The 17,329-nt window shown below is 58.6% G+C and overlaps 1 protein-coding gene across 4 annotated transcripts in view; it reads left to right on the forward strand.

The window, feature by feature from the left end:
* RPTOR (regulatory associated protein of MTOR complex 1) overlaps nucleotides 1–17,329 on the forward strand; it is a 281,234-nt gene that overhangs the window by 258,846 nt on the left and 5,059 nt on the right. For all 4 annotated transcript variants that reach the window (XM_069482962.1, XM_069482964.1, XM_069482963.1 and 1 more), the window contains 6 exons: nucleotides 5,723–5,828; nucleotides 9,119–9,233; nucleotides 10,604–10,728; nucleotides 12,207–12,311; nucleotides 15,884–15,990; nucleotides 16,870–16,997. In XM_069482962.1, the coding sequence (XP_069339063.1) occupies nucleotides 5,723–5,828; nucleotides 9,119–9,233; nucleotides 10,604–10,728; nucleotides 12,207–12,311; nucleotides 15,884–15,990; nucleotides 16,870–16,997 (686 nt within the window). The remainder of the gene's footprint in view (nucleotides 1–5,722; nucleotides 5,829–9,118; nucleotides 9,234–10,603; nucleotides 10,729–12,206; nucleotides 12,312–15,883; nucleotides 15,991–16,869; nucleotides 16,998–17,329) is intronic.

A 17,329-nucleotide genomic window follows, 5' to 3' on the forward strand; every position in this document is an offset into this window, starting at 1 on the left:
ACAAATCTTTAAAAAAAATGCAAGATCTGTGTGCTGAAAAAATATAAAACGCTGATGAAAGCAGAGACCTAAATAAACAAGACCAGACTCGTGGATTAGACAACTCAATAACGTTAAGATGTAGTTCTCCCTGAACTGATATTTAGATCAATGCAACCCCAATAGAATCTTCATAGGATTTTTTGGTAAAATTAGCAAATTTATTCTAAAATTTATGTAGAAAAACAAACCAAAATAACTAAAGCAAATTTGAAATAGAAGAACAAAGAGGACTCACGCTATCTGATTTTAAGGCTCACTGTAAAGTTAAGGCCGTCCGGACTGTAGAATTGGCGGGAGGACACACACGTCAATGGATGGAACAGAACGGAGTGCCCAGGACAGATCCATACAAGTGTGTCCTGCCGATTTTTAACGAAGGTGCAAAGACCGTCCAGTGCAGTGGAGAAGGGACGGTCTTTTCGAGCGCGCTGGAGCAGTTGGGCAGCACATCCGACACAAGGAAGCCGCGGCCGCCCTCACAGCCTCCACGGCAGCGACCTCCAAGGGAGTCATAGCCCCGGATGTGAAACTGGAACAGTAAAACTTCTAAAAGAAGTGGGAAAAGATCTTTCTGACCTTGAGTTAGACAATGGCTTCTTTAATAAGCTACAAAAAGCACAAATCATAAAGGATAAAAAACAATAGACTTCATGAAAATTAAAAACTGCTTTGGAAAGACACGTTAGGAAAATGAAAAGAGGCCACGCCCGGACAGAAGCTGTAAAGCACGCACCTGGTGCAGGTGTGTGTCTGGTGCACATACGCAGCTCTCATCGTTCCACAGTAAAGAAACAAGCACCTTGGTGACAAAACAATGGCAGATTCGCAGACGTTTCCGCCAAAGAGGACACACAGACTGCAGATGGGCACATGGAGAGACGCTCCAAGTCACACATGACGGTCGTTGCAGGGGTGCGACTCACCGCAGTGGACACACGGCACATGCGTGAGAACGGCGGGAATCTTGGACTCTGTGGAGGCCACTTGCTGAGGAAGGACGGCGGCACCCAAAAGCCTCCCCTTGGCTGCTGACGAAGCTAAACGTACAACCTGCAGTTCCGGATATTCACCAAGAGAAATGGAGACTGCGTTCATTCGGAAACCTGTATGTGAATGTTTATTGTGTCTCTATTCGTAGTCACCAAGAACCGGAAGCCCCCAGCCACCGTTCACCGGTGAGTAGACAAGCTGAGGTGCAGCCCGGAACGGAAGCCCGGGCGGGAAGGAAGACGGAGCCACTGACACCTCCGGCGTCGCAGGGGAATCTCAGGGACGTTACGCTACGTGCGGCAGCCGCTTGGAAAGCTCCACACCGTGCGGTCTGTTTATACGACATTCCAGAAAAGGCGAACCGACAGGGACAGAGCACAGTCTGGTTGCCAGGGACGGGCTGAGGGGCAGCGCTGGGGAGAGGGGCGTGAAACCGTGGGGGGCGGGGGGGCGGTTGCACATGGCAGTCCGTCGTGGCCGCGTGGCTGTGAGCCTCTGTCACAACTCGGAACTGCCTAAAGAGGTGAAGTTTACATAAGTTCTGTCTCAGTCAACCTGGCTTTAGGGGCAAAAGGAAACCTTTACCTTTCTAGTGTTGCAGTGACACCTGGGAAGGTGTGTTCGAGTGACATCAGCCCACACTCGGGTGAGCACACAGGGAGCTCCAGTTGCCACTCCGGGCTTTTCACCCGTCAGCAGCGACCCGTGACGGCTGTTTGCAGCTGAAGGGCACTTCCCCCGATGCCACGCACGCGCGGGCCCTCGGAGCACGCCGCCGCCTCTCTCTCGTGGAGGGATGACATCATTGTTTATGGGGGCTCCTTGTTAATGGGAAAAATAAGAAAGACGCCAAGGTGAAAAGCAAGTAACAGGCGAATCTGTTCTCAGTTCACGTAATCAGAACACACTTTGGTGGGAAGACACCGAGGGAGCTCAGAGTCTAGGAGTCCTCGTCAGCGTTCAGGAGCCTGCCCTGGGGTCCCCTCCCGCCTGCCCTGGAGCGCGTGCTCTTTGCGCAGTCACTGTGCACCTGTTCTGAATTTTACTCCTCCATCTTAAACCTGTTCAAATTCAGAGGGATCGAAAATGAGACTGGGCCCTGGGATTCATAAACGCACCAGGAGAGGATTTGCTCTGTGGGAAAATGCCCCAAATTGCCGCCCTCCTGTCAGTCTTCTGGGGACCCTCTAATCTCCCTTTATTCCTGAGCCCTAAGTTTTCCTTTGCAGCAGGAAGGAGCTGAGCGTGGCTGGCTTTCAGCTGTGCGTCTCTGTGGGAGGCTGCAGAATGTAATTGGTTTCTGTCTGAGGAGAAGCCAGAGGGGTTAGAAATCCGGGAGTGTCGCGACCCTAATCATGTAAGACTATTACCAACACCCACGGCTTGCTGTGCACGGAGGCAGGCTCAGCAGAGTGGGGTCTGGGCGCCTGTTTACGGAAAAGCTTTCATTCCGCCTGAAGAGAAACGGGCAGAGGGGAGGGGAGGTCGGGCGAGGATTAGGAACCGAGCAGTGGCGTCTGCCCCTCGTCCCCAGCAGCAGTGGGCGAGTCCCCAGCGGGTCGATGCCCGCTGCTTTCCCGCGGCGTCTCTGCCTTCTGTCTCCACGCCCGCCCCCTCGCTGCTCCGGCCTCTTCGTTTCTGCCCGTGCTTGTCCTGTGAGCTTAGCAGTCTTGGCCGGTTGTACTAGGACAGGCCCTCGGGGTGGCTCCAGAAGCACATCACCGACACCGTTCCAGTTCTGAAAGTCCTTTCACAGCTCAGCAGGGGCTGTAGGAGATGGTTTCGTGTGGCGCCTGCAGGGCTCTGTCCTCAGAGCTCAGCGTGAGGGAAATGGAGCCCCCACCCCGCCCTCCCCGAGAGGCAGTTCCAGGCCGGCGCCCTCGCGACAGCGCCAGGGCCTGCCAGCCGCGCCTAGGCGTCTGTGTGCCCCGGGCTTTCCCCAGCACAGCTTCCTCCTGTCCTTGCAGTCGTCACCTTTGCCCGTCTTCGGAGCTGAGGCTCTGAAGCCTCCCCACATCTGGATTCTTCTGCAGGGACCAGTGGGGCACCGTGGGGCCCAGGCCCAGGCCGCAGGGAAGTGAGGGTCCCGCAGGCCCCTCTCCCCGCCTTCTCCAAAGCGCCTTCTACACCCGGCCTCTAATTCGTTCCCAGAGAACGGAGTTTCATTACAGTGCAGTCTCTGTTCCTGCACAGGCTCTGAGCCTTTTTGTCTGGGTTTCCCCTTATTGCTGCTCTGCATTACCGGCCGTTTGTCTCTTCTCTTCTCCTGGGCTCTGGATTGTCATAGAATGAAGCCAGTTGTTACGAATCCACCATGGCGGATTATTCTAACCCAGCCGTGTTCGCAGGGTGGGATTTGATGCCCCTTGTTACCACTGCTTTTGGGTTTGGACGTCCTTCCCTTGGTGCCGCTGTCTTGTCAGGTGTGTTTGTGACGTGTGGAAGAAAAGGAGCAGAGACGACGCTCGGGGAGACCAGCCTGCAGGCGGGCGTGGGGTCCGCCGAGCGTGTTCCGGGATCGGAGATAACACTCGGGAGGCAACGAGGAGAGATAGGCGTGTTCCATGAACGTTTCGTGCAGTAACTCTCTGCAAGGCCATGCTAGGCACAGAGGACTCGGGCGCGGCCATGTTCCATAGTCCTTATATTTTTATGTTTTCCTCAGAAAAAGCAATTTTTAGAATAACTAATAGCGGGTCTTTCGCCTTTGTGTTATCAGGGCCGGCTCTGCACTGGTTACGATGAACAACTCCGTCTTGACTGTTAGCCAAGAGAAAGTATTTATTTAATTTGTTTTATATTTTGGGATTTATAACTCTTAGTTTCTTAACAGGGAATCAGAGTCAGCCGCATTGACCCTGCGGCACCTGTGATTGAGGAACTATGTCTGTGTTGCACAAACATGTGATCGTGCTTGTGAATAAAGCAGATTAAATCCTAGTTTATCATTTGATGAGTGTAGGCCTCGTAGATGTTGGTTTGCCTACCCCACCCCACCCCACAGGTGCCCACACTCATCAGTTCACACCCCACGGGTGCCCACACTCGTCAGTTCACACCCCGTGTGTGCCCGCACTCATCAGTTCACACTCCACGGGTACCCACACTCATCAGTTCACACCCCACATGTGCCCACACTCATCAGTTCACGCCCCACGGGTACCCACACTCAACAGTTCACACCCCACGTGTACCCACACTCAGTTCACACCTCGCGGGTGTCCACACTCATCGGTTCACACCTCACGTGTGCCCACACTCATCAGTTCACACCCCACAGGCACCCATACTCATCGTGCCCACACTCATCAGTTCACACCCCATAGGTACCCATACTCATCAGTTCACACCCCACGTGTGCCCACATTCATCAGTTCACACCCTGCAGGTACCCACACTCAGTTCACACCCCGAGTATGCCCATACTCATCAGTTCACACCCCACGTGTGCCCACATTCATCAGTTCACACCCTGCAGGTACCCACACTCAGTTCACACCCCGAGTATGCCCACACTCATCAGTTCACACCCCACGTGTGCCCACACTCATCAGTTCACACCCCGCAGGTGCCCACATTCATTAGTTCATACCTCACCTGTGCCCACACTCAGCTCACACGGGCTCAAGGAATAGGGAAGAGGGTGACTGGCCCAGCATGTGTTTCCAGTGGAAATAAACTTAGTTTTTCTGAAACTGTCTCATCAGGAGGGGTGAGTTAGTTTGTGTCTAGCCAGGTTTGCAGCTCTGCACTCTCCTAACTCTTCCACCTGCGGGGAGCCCAGCGGCCACCCCTGCAGTGTCAGGTGAGACCCGCATGGCAGCTGCCCTCCAGGGCCTGGCCCGGCCTCCCCTGCAGAGCCTCTGTTACTCTGCCTTGTTTCTCGTGAGACCTCGTCTCCCAGCCACACGCCCAGCTCCCTTTGGCACTGGAGAAAGAATGAGGGTGAGAGGCTCCGAGCACGCCTGTCTCGTGGTCTGTGCTGCTGGTTTTCGGAGCAGCACGTGCAGCGCCCGCCTGGCCGACCGCTCGCTGTGGCTGCGGGGCCGCCCTTGGCTGTCGCGTGTTCCCTGAGCAGCAGGCAGTGTGGGTCCTCTGGGGCGTTCCCAAGGCCCCGCTCCCCGTCCCACACTTGTCAGCTCCACCCCCGCCAGCGGGGGCACCTGGGGACAGCACCTCTCCCGCTCAGGGAGGCCCTGCAGGGCTGGACCCGCCGTGGGCCTGGTTGTCATCGGCCGTGCCAGCCACACTAGGCTGCCCGAGGCCTTCAACACTGGAGGAAGAGGAGCCTTTCTCTGGACAACAGCCACAGCCAGCCCTCCATATCTGCAGGTTCCAAATGCACAGGTTCAACCCATTGGGGATGAAAAATAGTCGAAAAATAAAAATAATACAGCAATAAAAAATAACAGAAATCAAAATTCTAAAAAGAAAATGCAAAAAATTACAAATCAGAAAATAATGCAGTGCAGCAACCATTTACGTACCGTTTGCATTGGGTCAGGTGGCGTCAGCGCTGCTCTGAGCTGTGTGCTTAGATCACGTGCCCGTGTGAACACGGCGCCGCTCTCTGTCCACACCGGCATCCCTCCGTTCTAGTGTCCGCGGGGCCTAGACCAGCCCCCACGACCCTGGGGACGGCTGTGCTTTTCAGGCACTGAACCTAAACGGGTGTTTTCTCTTCTTGAAGATCCCAGAAGAGCACGACGTGGAGAGTCAGATCCGCAAGGAGCGGGAGTGGCGCTTTCTGCGGAACAGCCTGGTCCGGAAGCAGGCCCAGCAGCTCATCCAGAAGGGTAAGGCCACCGCGGTCCTGGTCCCGTGCGGGAGAGGCCACGGCTGACCTCATCCCGCCCACCCGCCCTGATACCCGGCTGCAAATAAGGAAACGGGCCGGTAGAGGCGGGGTCACAGGGAGGTCAGGCCGGGACGCCACCCGCTCTCCTTCAAGGGCGATTTGAGCCTCAAGGTTATCGGCAAAGGTCAGGGCCTGGCTGACTGAAGCCCCTCAGGGAAGCAAAACTTGGGGGTTTTGATGTTTCCAGACGGGAAGGAACAAGCCCTTCCAGGCCCTGGGAGTCCACACCACTCCAGCCTGACGGGGACGTCCCTGTGCCTCGGCGTCACAGGCGATGCGTCCTTCCCTGGGGATGGAAAACAGAAACTGGTTTCATTCAACTGTCCCCACCTGGTCCCTGGAATGGGCGATGGTGTTGTCACCACAAACTGCATGTCAGTCCCGTTTTCACCAAACCTTTTACCAAATTTGCCCACAGCTGCTAAAGTCGCCCCTCGGGGCACCAGCTTGCTGCCCCCACAGCCTCCCCCGGGCGAAGGGGCCATGAGCTGCTGAGGACGGCGGGCATGTGCTGCCGCAGAGGGTCGGCGGAGGGGAGCCCCCTGCGGCACAGATGCGGCTGCCCCCGCACGAGACGCAGCACAGTGGGAAGCCCCAGGCGCGACACAGGGACCAGAGCGCCCGGCAGTCCCCCAGCTGCACCTCAGGGACCCCGGCCTTCCCCACTCTGGGAGGGTGTGGATTGGCAGTGAGGACAGACGTGGTCCCCGTGCAGACGTGGGACTGTCCCCACTCCAGCCCAGCCGCCCCACTAAGCCAGCTCTGGGCGGGACCTGAAGCTGCGCCACAGCCGGACCAGCCCGGTCAGCTGTCAGGGCTGCTGGACCGCGTTCACCTGGCTTCTCAGTCTCGAACACTTCCGAAGGTCATGATGGGTTACTCTTTACACCTGGGGTCGAGGACCCGGGAGACAGACCGTCCCTCCCACCGCGGCGGAGCCGGGCAGGCCTACCGAGGCCTGGCACACACCCTTGCTCCAGCGAGCGGAGACCACTGTGGACCTGGGGGGGGCCAGTGCTGCTTCTGAAGTGCTTGTCTGTGCGGCCTCGTCTGCGTCCCCCGCTCGCCCTCTGTGGTGCCGCGGGTACCGTTGTGTTAACGTGGAAGGCGAATGTCGTGCCGAAGCTCCCCTTGGCTGCCCCGCGCTCTCTGCCCTCTGTGAAGGGGCTGGCGGCAGAGTGGGCTGGAGGCGCCCCACGCTTGGGGTTCGGTGTGTGCCACCCCTTCAGGCGCCGCTCGAGCATGTGCCGCCAGGGCGGCGTCTCCAGGGGAGAGGAGAGCGTTGCCCCGCTGGTAGGAGCCGCTGGCGGACGGCGTCAGAAGGCTGCTCTCCTGGAGTCTGCGGTTCTCTGGGCGGCTGGCGCATCACCGGAAGGAAGGTTTGGAAGCTGCATCTGCCCACACAGTTCAGCATCGGAAGGTGACGCTCGCCTGGTGTTTGTGGTCAGAATTGAGCAGGGTGTGGAATGAAGCCAGCATTTAAGACACAAAATCAGGCTTTCTAGACAAAAAAAAAAAAAAAAGAATATCTTTATCATACAGAGTAGGGATGTCTCTTTTCCAGCCTTTGTGAAAAAAAGAGGGAGGTGTAGTCAAAAATGCATAAAGGAGGAGCTACCGAACTGTCAGAAACATCCGCAAAGGGCGTCAAGGACACGTGGCACCCAGGGGACTGGACCCGAGGGGGAGCACACCCTTTCCCAGCCACGTGCAGGGAATCCGGGCTCAGTGCAAACTCACTGTTCTCTGCCAGCCAGCGGGAAGTGAGGCCTGTGGGGGGACCAGGACGGACGGAGAAGGTGGCTTTGCCCAGGAGATGCTGGGAAGGCCCCGTCCACTCCTCTGCCTCCCTGGGGACGTGTGGCCTTGGCTGTCCCACTCTGATACTCTCATGAGCACAAAGTGACTCTCCCACTGGGGTTTCCCTTTATCTTTCGATGCTCAGAATTAAGCCCAGGGCTCTGGCTCCCTCCGGAACATCCCTGTAGCTGGGTATGAAGTGGCCTCCAGGGTGACACAGTGCTGCTACCACGTGGAAGCCTTTGGGGCCGTTGGCCTCTGCCTGGTGACCCCACCGCACCATGAGTGGTTTCCATCCCCTGCCGGGTTCTCTGTCGGGGCTGTTGTGGGAAGCAGAGGGGCTGGGCCCGAGGGCACAGGTGACAGTGGCCCCACCATGTGCCCTGCACAGACCCCAGCGTCTCCCAACTTTCCGCCCCAGCCACCATGGTCCTGGCGCCCAAGGGGGGCCATAGCCCCTGCCGTGCTCAGGCCCAGCTCAGAGTTACCTGCAGCAAAGTGCCCAAGTGACTCGTCTTTGACCTTGAGCCTCAAGAGCAGGTCGGCTTCCTGCCAGGGCACCACGTCCCGCACCTGACCAGGAAGACTCGGGCCAGACCAAAAGCCCGGCGGGGGTGCGCTCAGCAGGGCCAGGAGGCTTTTCTTCGCACGACCCAAGAATCATGTCACTGACTAAGGGAGCGCGTGTGCGTCTCCAAAACACCCTCCCAGTCACCCAGAGGCCAAGCAGGTGTTTGGGGCTGAGGTTGGGCTGCGACAGGAGGTCAGACGTGCACACCCTTCAGTCCCACCTCGTATCATTTGCCAAAACGTGTCCAAGCCCATCGTGACTCCACACTTCCTGCCTCTTATAACAGTTCTAAACCAAAGTCTTCTCAAGTCCTGGGGGTTCGTTTCCCAGTGCTGGTGTTTGGGAGCCTGGTGAGAACACCCACATGCTCCTCTTCTGTCGAGTTTGTGATTGTATTTCCTTCAATCCTATAATTTCATAGTTAACGTCTTTCTCGACGGAAAGACCCCCAGGACTTGGGCTGGGCTGTGGGCAGTGACAGCCAGGTCTGTGCTGCCAATCAGAGCCGTCCGTGGGCAGCTTTGGTCCGTGGGACTTTCTAAACAATCCCCAGCCAGATGCATCCGCACGGATCAGAACGCTGCTGACGCACAAGACAACGAGACTGATCGGACGCTGGCCGCGTGTCCGGCTGCGGGAGCTTGCGGCGGGCAGAGGGGTCTGGTGTGAGCAAAGGCACAGGTGGTGGTGGGCTGCCGTCGCCGGGCGCCAGGCGCTAGCCCCTCGGCGTCCAGCCCCTCCTTCGGTCCCTGCTGCACGTGCCCAGGCACCGGGTGTGGTGCTGGCCCTGGCAGGGTCGATACTGCCTGTGGGTTAAGACCACGGCTGAGTCCGCTCTCGTGTGTTTCTCCCGGCAGGCGTCACCAGACTGGATGACCAGATATTTCTGAACAGGAACCCCGGTGTCCCCTCCGTGGTCAAATTTCATCCCTTCACCCCGTGTATAGCCGTGGCTGACAAGGACAGCATCTGGTAGGCATCTGGCGGTCGGGACCTTCCTCCCACTGGTGACAGCCCAAGGGACGAGGACCCCTGTCCACTCCCCATCACTCCTGCGCCTCCTCTCGCGGGGGTCACTCGCTCCGAGGCCTCAGTGCTGTCTCGGGTGGAAGGGTCTCAAGAGCGTCCCGAGAAATGTCCCTGCTGGCCTCCTCCCACGTGGCCTGGTCCTGCCTGCCCAAGCCTCCCTCTGGCCTCTCTGCCGAGGGACGGTCCAGGGCCCTGACCTCGGGCCTCCAGCCACACCTGCCGCACACGGGCCTGCACGGCTCTCACTGAAGCGCGTGTGACGGAAGAATAATGATAGGAAGACGTCAGGTGTCAAAGAGAGACCCGAGTTCGGTTTGTGACACTCCCGCCTTGCCTAACGGAGCGAGTGCCCCCTTCGTGGGGGAGAGTGGAGGAGGGGGACTCTTTATAGCTTACAAAACACCTGACATCCTCACCGCTGTTTCTTATTCCTCCCTCTCTTAAAATCATGGTGAGACGTGCTCAGCGTGAAGTTTACCCTAGTGGCCATTTGTAGCCGTGCAGCTCAGTGGCGCCCAGCACGTCCACGCTGCGCAGCCCTCGGCTCCGTCCGTCTCCAGACCCAGTTTTATCTCGTGACGCTGAAACTCTGTCCCCACGAAAACCAGCCCCCGCCCCTCCCCACCCTGCCCCGCAGCCTCTGCTCTGCCTCCCGTCTCTGGATTTGCCGCCCCTGGGGCCCCGTCAGTGGGATCGTCCGGCGTCCGTCCCTCCTGTCCGGCTCATCTCACACAGTGCCACGTCCTCGGCGCGTTCGTGCCGTGGCGAGTGTCACACTTCCTTTCTGTGGCTGAACAGGTTCACTCTGTGGTCAGACCATTTTTATTGTTTGTTCATCTGTTGATGGACACCTGGGCTACTTCTGCCTCTGGCTGTTGTGAATGACATTGAACTTGGGCCCACAAAAACCTGGTCAGGTCCCTGTTTTCGATTCCTTCAGGTGGACGCCCGGAGGCGCAATTGATGGATCGTGCGGTAACACCATGTCTAATTTTTTGAGGAACCCCCGAACTGAGCACAAGGTTCCAGTTTCTCCGCACCCGCACCAACACTGTTACTTTCCTTTTCTTTTGTTTTCCTTCTTTTTTTGCAGATAGGATCTCACTATGTTGCCCAGGCTAGTCTCGAACTCCTGGGCTCAAACCATCCTCCCGCCTCAGCCTCCCGAGGAGCTGGGACTGCAGGCGCCACCAGAGTGGCTTTATCTTCTGTTGTTTGCTGGTCGCCATCCTGGTGCGCGCGAGGGGGTGTCTCGTTGCAGCCTGGGTTTACCTTTCCCTACTGACTGGTCCTGTTTCTCTGATTCCCTTAAGTTTCTGGGACTGGGAGAAAGGAGAGAAGCTGGACTATTTCCACAACGGAAACCCTCGGTACACGCGGGTCACGGCCATGGAGTATCTGAACGGCCAGGACTGCTCGCTGCTGCTGACGGCCACGGGTGAGTGGGTGTGCACAGCTGGGACCTGAGCCCAGAGCTCGGAGGAGGTGGCAGGGCCCACGTGAGGTCCCAAGACCCACAGGACACATTGTGCAGCCTGTCTTCTTGCAGGGGACCCTGCCCACAGCTGAGGGCCGCTGTCCATCCTGGGCCAGAGGTCCGTGAGGGAGGGGCCTCAAGATGTCGTTTCGTCTGGGACCACCCACCGCCCGTGACTAGGAAAACCTCTGACCCCAGGAACCAGGGAGGGGCCCCCGCAGCCGGGGTCTGCTCTGGCCCCTGTGCCGACCCCGCCCCGCCTGTCGGGTCCTGCCGCAGGGCTCATGCCGGTGGTGCATCTCACTCTGGGCTTTGTTGTTTTCTTGGTTTCTTATTTTTGACCTGAAATGTCTTAATTTCAGCTGTACCTTTTTTCTTTTGATTTTATTTGTTAGAAACCAGGTCTGGCTGTGTTGCCCAGGCTGGTCTTGAACTCCTGGCCTGAAGCGAACCTTCCCCCTCCCCTCCCGAGTGCACCCCCTTCTGAACAATAGTTTCCGAGTCAGGTGCCCTGCGCGGATAGTCATTTTCCTTTGGCATTTTTAAAATGTGACCATCGCCTCTCGCTGATGAGAAGTCCTGTCTGTCAAACTGTCCTTCCCGCAGGGGTCAGACACGTGTGGGGACGGGCAGAGGGTGACCCCCCCCACCATGTTGCCCTGCCCTGGGCGTGAGCCATTGACGACACACTCCTCTCCCCTTTCACAGTGTCTGTGGCCCCTGGGAGGGGTGTGGCCGTGGGGACATGTCCTCCTGGCAGCCACTCACTCCTCCGAGCTGGGCCACCTCAGGACCAAACAGCGTCAAGCCAGTGTCCAAAGCCAGTTCTCACTGCGGGCACCAGGGTGTGGGCAGGAGGGGATCGTGCTGGTGCACGTGAGCGGCCAGCGAGGCGCAGGGAAGATTTAAGACGGGTCAGACTCAGTGGCCCTGAGCACCGAAGAGGAGGGGCCGGGTCCTCCACAGAGCGCGGCTGCCCGGGAGTCGCCTCGGAGGCTCCAGTGTCCCTGCAGGGAGGGGTGTCCCCACCCGCTGCTTAGTCCCAAGAGCCCCCGCGGCCTGGGTTGTGTGTGGCGTGAGGAAGGGAGGGTGAAGGCAGTCTGACTCTTGTGCTTAAGTGGGGGCAAGAGCAGGGGGCAACGCATGTCCCCGGCCCCCCCCCAGAGCTCTGCCTGACCTTCTCCCGCCAAAGAGAGCCCGGCTCGGCTGCGTCAGGGTCTGTGGCCACCGGAGGCCGGAAGAAACCACAGGTCCGCCCTGGCCCCTCGCTGCAGCCCTTGCCGGGGGTCACCCAGGTGTGAATCTGAGGAAACGGCATCCAGGCCCAGGGCACGAGGAGTCTTGCTGTGCAGCATGTCCCCTAGGGTGACCTGCACACACAGGGCACGGGCCAGGCCAGCGCAGGGCCCGGCTTCATGTCCTTCCCCCTCCCCCCGCAGATGACGGTGCCATCAGGGTCTGGAAGAACTTTGCTGACTTGGAAAAGAACCCGGAGATGGTGACCGCGTGGCAGGGGCTCTCGGACATGCTGCCGACGACGCGAGGTGGGTCCACCCGGCTCCTCGGGGGCAGAAGAGGGTCCCAGTCTCTCCGTTCACCTCAGGTCCTGCGTCCGGGGTGTGCTCGGCAGCCCGTGGCACCCGTCCTAAGCTCCATCCCAGGCACAGAGGGGGCCTGTGCTCCTCGCACCCCAGTTTAGCCCCTCTCGGTGGTCAGCACACGTGTCGGCCAGTTGTTCCTTTGCGTGCAGTGGGAGGCCCTGCGCGCTCGCCGGCCTGCCTGGCTGGCGGGATGCTGCGGCTGCAGCGCCGGCTCCGGGCACAGCTTTGCACGTTGCTGGTGCCATCACATGGCCTGGGGGAGGGACTTGGTGAGGCCCACGGGTCCTTCTGGAATGACTCAGGCGGGTGTCAGGTTGTGGATTTCCAGAGACCCTCCTGCAGCCAGAGGCACTGGCCTCTGAGAGTCGTGGCGCTAGAAGCAGAAGCCGCACCCTGCCGGCCCTTCCCCACAGGCCCCCGGCCCGCTCGGCTGCTGACGGAGCCCTGACTCTGAGGTGCAGGGTCCTCAGAGGTTAAAGTCGGGCAGAGATTCCACCGGGCAGTGACACAGGGTGTGGTGGACGAGGACCCCAAAGCTGTGACCCCCTGCCTGGGTAGTAAACGCACACTAGTCAAACCTCAGGAGGGGACGTGGGCTGCATGCTTTCAGGCTCTGCTTGTGGGCTACATGGCCGCAGCGCAGCTGGGCTCCCGGACAGAAACAGGGCGGCGTGTGCCTCCTCCCGCCTGTCTCACGGACGTGGTCCCTACTCGTAGTCACAGGGCCGAAAGCTGTAGGCTTTGCACCCACCTCGGCAAACACACTGTGATGCGTGAGGCATCTCTTCCCTGCCTGGGATCAGACACATCGCAGCAGGGGGACCACATTGAAAAAGTAAGATAAAGAATGTATGTGGGCCAGGCGTGGTGGCTCACGCACGTAATGCCAGCACTCTGGGAGGCCGAGGCAGGAGGATCACTTGAGCCCAGGAGTTGGAGGCTGCAGTGAGCTACGATGATGCCACTGCACTCTAGCCCAGGGCGACAGAGCGAGACCCTGTCTGAAGAAAAAAAAAAGAATGTACATGTACCGGCAGTTAACAATTATAAAATGCAGTTGTAAAGCATCTTATACGATTGCAATAAAAACTACACGATACCTAAGAATTCAGCAAAAGAGATGCCCCGTCTTTACCCAGCAAAGCATAGCCCTGACTAAAGGGTGTGAAAGGAGCTCCCAGTGTGGACGGGCGCCACGCCCGTGCCCGGGACACTGGCCACTGTGAGGAGGACAGCTCTCCCCAAAGTACTCTGTGGATTTATTAATGCAGTTTTGATTATGTTCCCAGAAGAGATTTTTATGAAGCATGAAACCCTGATTTTAAAATCTATATGGGAGAGCAGAGGGTTGAGAGTAGCTGAGACAGTTTAGAAGACGTGCGGAAGGGGGGTCGTGCCCCCGTGGGGACGTGTCACCAGGCTGGGACCGCAGGGTGGCCCGGGCCTGGGCTTAGGCACACCAGTGGGGAAGAACAGTGTCACCGAATGGTGCGGGACAGCTGGTGCCCTGGGGAAGAAGAGAAAATAGCATCTTTACCTCACACCACGGAGAAAAATAAATCACAGCTAGAGACCTACAAGTAAAAGCCTTTAGAAGGACAAATGAGAGGGAATTTTCTTAACTTTGAGGAACAGAAAGCTCAAACAGGAGACAGCGGGCAAACGCGGGGAAAGATTTGACTGCAGACTTCTTCACAGCCAAAAGACAAATACAAAGTTACAACGTACGGGGCAGAACGTGAAAGGACATTTGCAACACCTGTGGGCTGAAACCTCCGCATCAGAATATGCAGGAAAATGCACGCAGCCCGGCCACGGTGCAGAGCACCACAGACACCAAATGCGGACGGGGACTCGGGGACAGTGAAGCTCGTGCGCAATTCTGCCGAGAGTGGGCTGGCAGACATCCAGGGAGCGATGGCTTCACCCAGGGACGCAGGACCCACAGTTCTGTTCCCAGGTACCGCCTCCCGTCACACACAAGGACACGTGGAGACGTTGGTTCACAAAGTCGGGAACAGCTCAGAGGAGGGGTTTGGTACACAGCGGAGTTTTACACAGAAGGTTGGATGCACGAGCCAAGTGCCAGTGTGTCAGGTCGGATAACCCTCACAACGTAGCACTAAAGGGGAAAGCTGCTGGAAACCAGGCTCCACTGTGAAATTGACGGACCTTTTTGGAATGTGGAAGGTGTTTTACTGTTTGTGGACGTGGACATGGAGAAGCTCAGAGGCCCCTGGAGATGCACTCAGCCCGTAAGGCAGCTCCTCTGGGGCCGAGAGGGCAGGGGATGTTTTCACTGAGTCTAAAGTTATACTTCTTAAACGAAGAAAAGAAAAAATGGGCCGGGCGCAGTGGCTCACACCTGTAATCCTAGCACTCTGGGAGGCCGAGGCGGGTGGATCGCTCAAGGTCAGGAGTTCGAGACCAGCCTGAGCGAGACCCCGTCTCTACTAAAAATAGAAAGAAATTATCTGGCCAACTAAAATATATATAGAAAAAATTAGCCGGGCATGGTGGCGCATGCCTGTAGTCCCAGCTACTCGGGAGGCTGAGGCAGTAGGATTGCTTAAGCCCAGGAGTCTGAGGTTGCTGTGAGCTAGGCTGACGCCACGGCACTCACTCTAGCCCGGGCAACAAAGTGACACTCTGTCTCAAAAAAAAAAAAAAAAGAAAAGAAAAGAAAAAATGGCAAAGTGTTAGCAACTATTAGATCTGGGTGGTGGGTGCAAGGATCTCTATTGTGTTCTTTTCTATAAGTTTGAAATATTTATCATTAAACTTTTATTCATTCATTCATTCATTTTTAGAGATAGGGTCCCACTCTGTCCCCCAGGCTGGAGTACAGCGGCGGGATCACAGCTCACTACAGCCTTGAACTCCTGGGCTCAAGCAATCCTCCCGCCTCAGCCTCCCAAAGCACTGGGATTACAGGCGTGAGCCACCATGCCTGGGCTAAACTTTTAAAATCAAATCTTGTTTTAGACCGAGGCGGTTGTGTAGAGTGTAGCTGCTCTCTCCCCATCCAGCCCAGATGGGAAGGGGTGGCCGTCGTCCCCTTCTGTCTGTCCCTTGCACACGCTGGCCACCCAGTGGTCGGCAGCCCCTCCCCTGAGACGCTGTCAGGTGGCAGCTGGCCTGTGCCCAGCTCCTCGAGGAAGACTCTCGTCTTCCTGCCTTGAAGGCCATTCTGCAGCCCCCAGTCCTGCCCTGTGCCCAGGCGTATGGAAGGTGGGCGTCCTAACGAGCGGTTCTGGGATCCTGCTGTTCCCTCTCAAGGATGCCTCGGGGGCAGCAGGGTTCTTGGGGAAGACTCGGAATTCCCGCCTTGGAAGTGCTACCCTGCCTGGACTCGGGGCACACTGGGAGCCCCAGTCTGGCTTACGTGGGGATGTGGACCCATGTGAGGGGCTGGGGCGGCGGCAGGCGCTCCTGGGAGCTGCTGGCTCACAGGCCCCCGAGACCACCCACGGGCGCGTGGGGTGACGCCGCTGTGTCCCACTGTGTCTCTCCAGGAGCCGGGATGGTGGTGGACTGGGAGCAAGAGACCGGCCTCCTCATGAGCTCGGGAGACGTGCGGATCGTCCGGATCTGGGACACAGACCGCGAGATGAAGGTGCAGGTAACCACACTGGGTCCCCCGAGAGCCACCGGTCCCTGTGCTGCCCCCTCCTCAAAATAGATCCCACCCTGGTCACAGAGAACCAGACCTGTGGCTGCAGCGCGCGCAGCCCCGGATCAGGCCTCAGCTGTGCTGGGGGCAGAGGCGCGATCTGGAAGGACGAGGCCGCGCGGGAGGGAGACGAAGACTCTCCCCGAAGCCTGGGCTGCGCGTCAGTCGCGACACTTCGACCCTGCGTTGCCGTGCGACTAGGCCTGGGCTCGTCCTAGGGATTTTCAAATATTTTTCTAAGCAAATTAGGGAATGTCAGAAATCAGGAGGGTGAGATGTTTTAAGTTAGAATGATTATTTGTGTGCTTCTAAAGCACCTTTTTAGTTTTAGCAAAAAGAAAGAAGAGTAAGTTGGTTTTGCCCAAGACACCCTGGGAAAGTGACAGGGCCCAGCAGGGGCCACCGCTAGGACCCCGGCTTCGCGACCTCACCTGGATCAGCGCGAGACACAGAGCCCCTGGGGCGCCCGACGTGGCTCCAAGGCCGAGGGTTTCCTTCCTCCGGGTCCCCAGGCGTCAGGGCGGACGCCCTCCCCCCCCCCCCCCCCCCGGCCCTGCCCGCGAGGAGGGCAGCACGTGCTGGCGCAGCCCACGCCGGGAGGAGGCGGGAGCCGCCGTGGCCCCCCAGGCAGCAGCACTGTCCTCGCCAGCCCCCGCCAGCCCCCGCCGCTCCCGGGCTCCCGGGTGGAGATGGCAGCAGCCCCGCGGCAGGGAGGGGAGGGGAAACTGCCGGCCATAAACCGGGTCCGGCGCTGCGGGGCAGCAGGAGGCTGCAGCAGGGCGGGCTGCGTGCCTGGGTCCTCACCGGGCTCCGTGTGCTTGGCCCTAGGACATCCCCACGGGTGCAGATAGCTGCGTGACAAGCCTGTCCTGCGACTCCCACCGCTCGCTCATCGTGGCTGGCCTGGGCGACGGCTCCATCCGTGTCTACGACAGGAGGATGGCACTCAGCGAGTGGTAACTCAGCCCCTCGCCCGCCCGTCCTGCCGGCCCGGCACTTTCTAGATGTTAATAGTCACAGTGCAGTCGCTGCCCACGTGCTGGGTCCAGATTTCTCAGCAAGATGCACAGCTTCCCCCAGGAGCCCACGACAGGGCACTTAAGCCGGAGGGGGTGGTTTGCCACGGCCAGCCAGGCACGTCCCACCAAGGCCAGTGCCCCTGCCCACAGGGCACAGCGGCCAGGCCGTGCGGAATATGCCCGTGTCCTCAGGCAGAGGCTGGCGGGCAAGGCCCTGGCCGGTGCCTTCCACCCCTGAGCTTCACTGTCACACCTGAACCCCGAGAACG

This window comes from Eulemur rufifrons, chromosome 9, assembly GCF_041146395.1.
Source record: "Eulemur rufifrons isolate Redbay chromosome 9, OSU_ERuf_1, whole genome shotgun sequence".
Classification (NCBI taxonomy): Eukaryota; Metazoa; Chordata; class Mammalia; order Primates; family Lemuridae; genus Eulemur; species Eulemur rufifrons.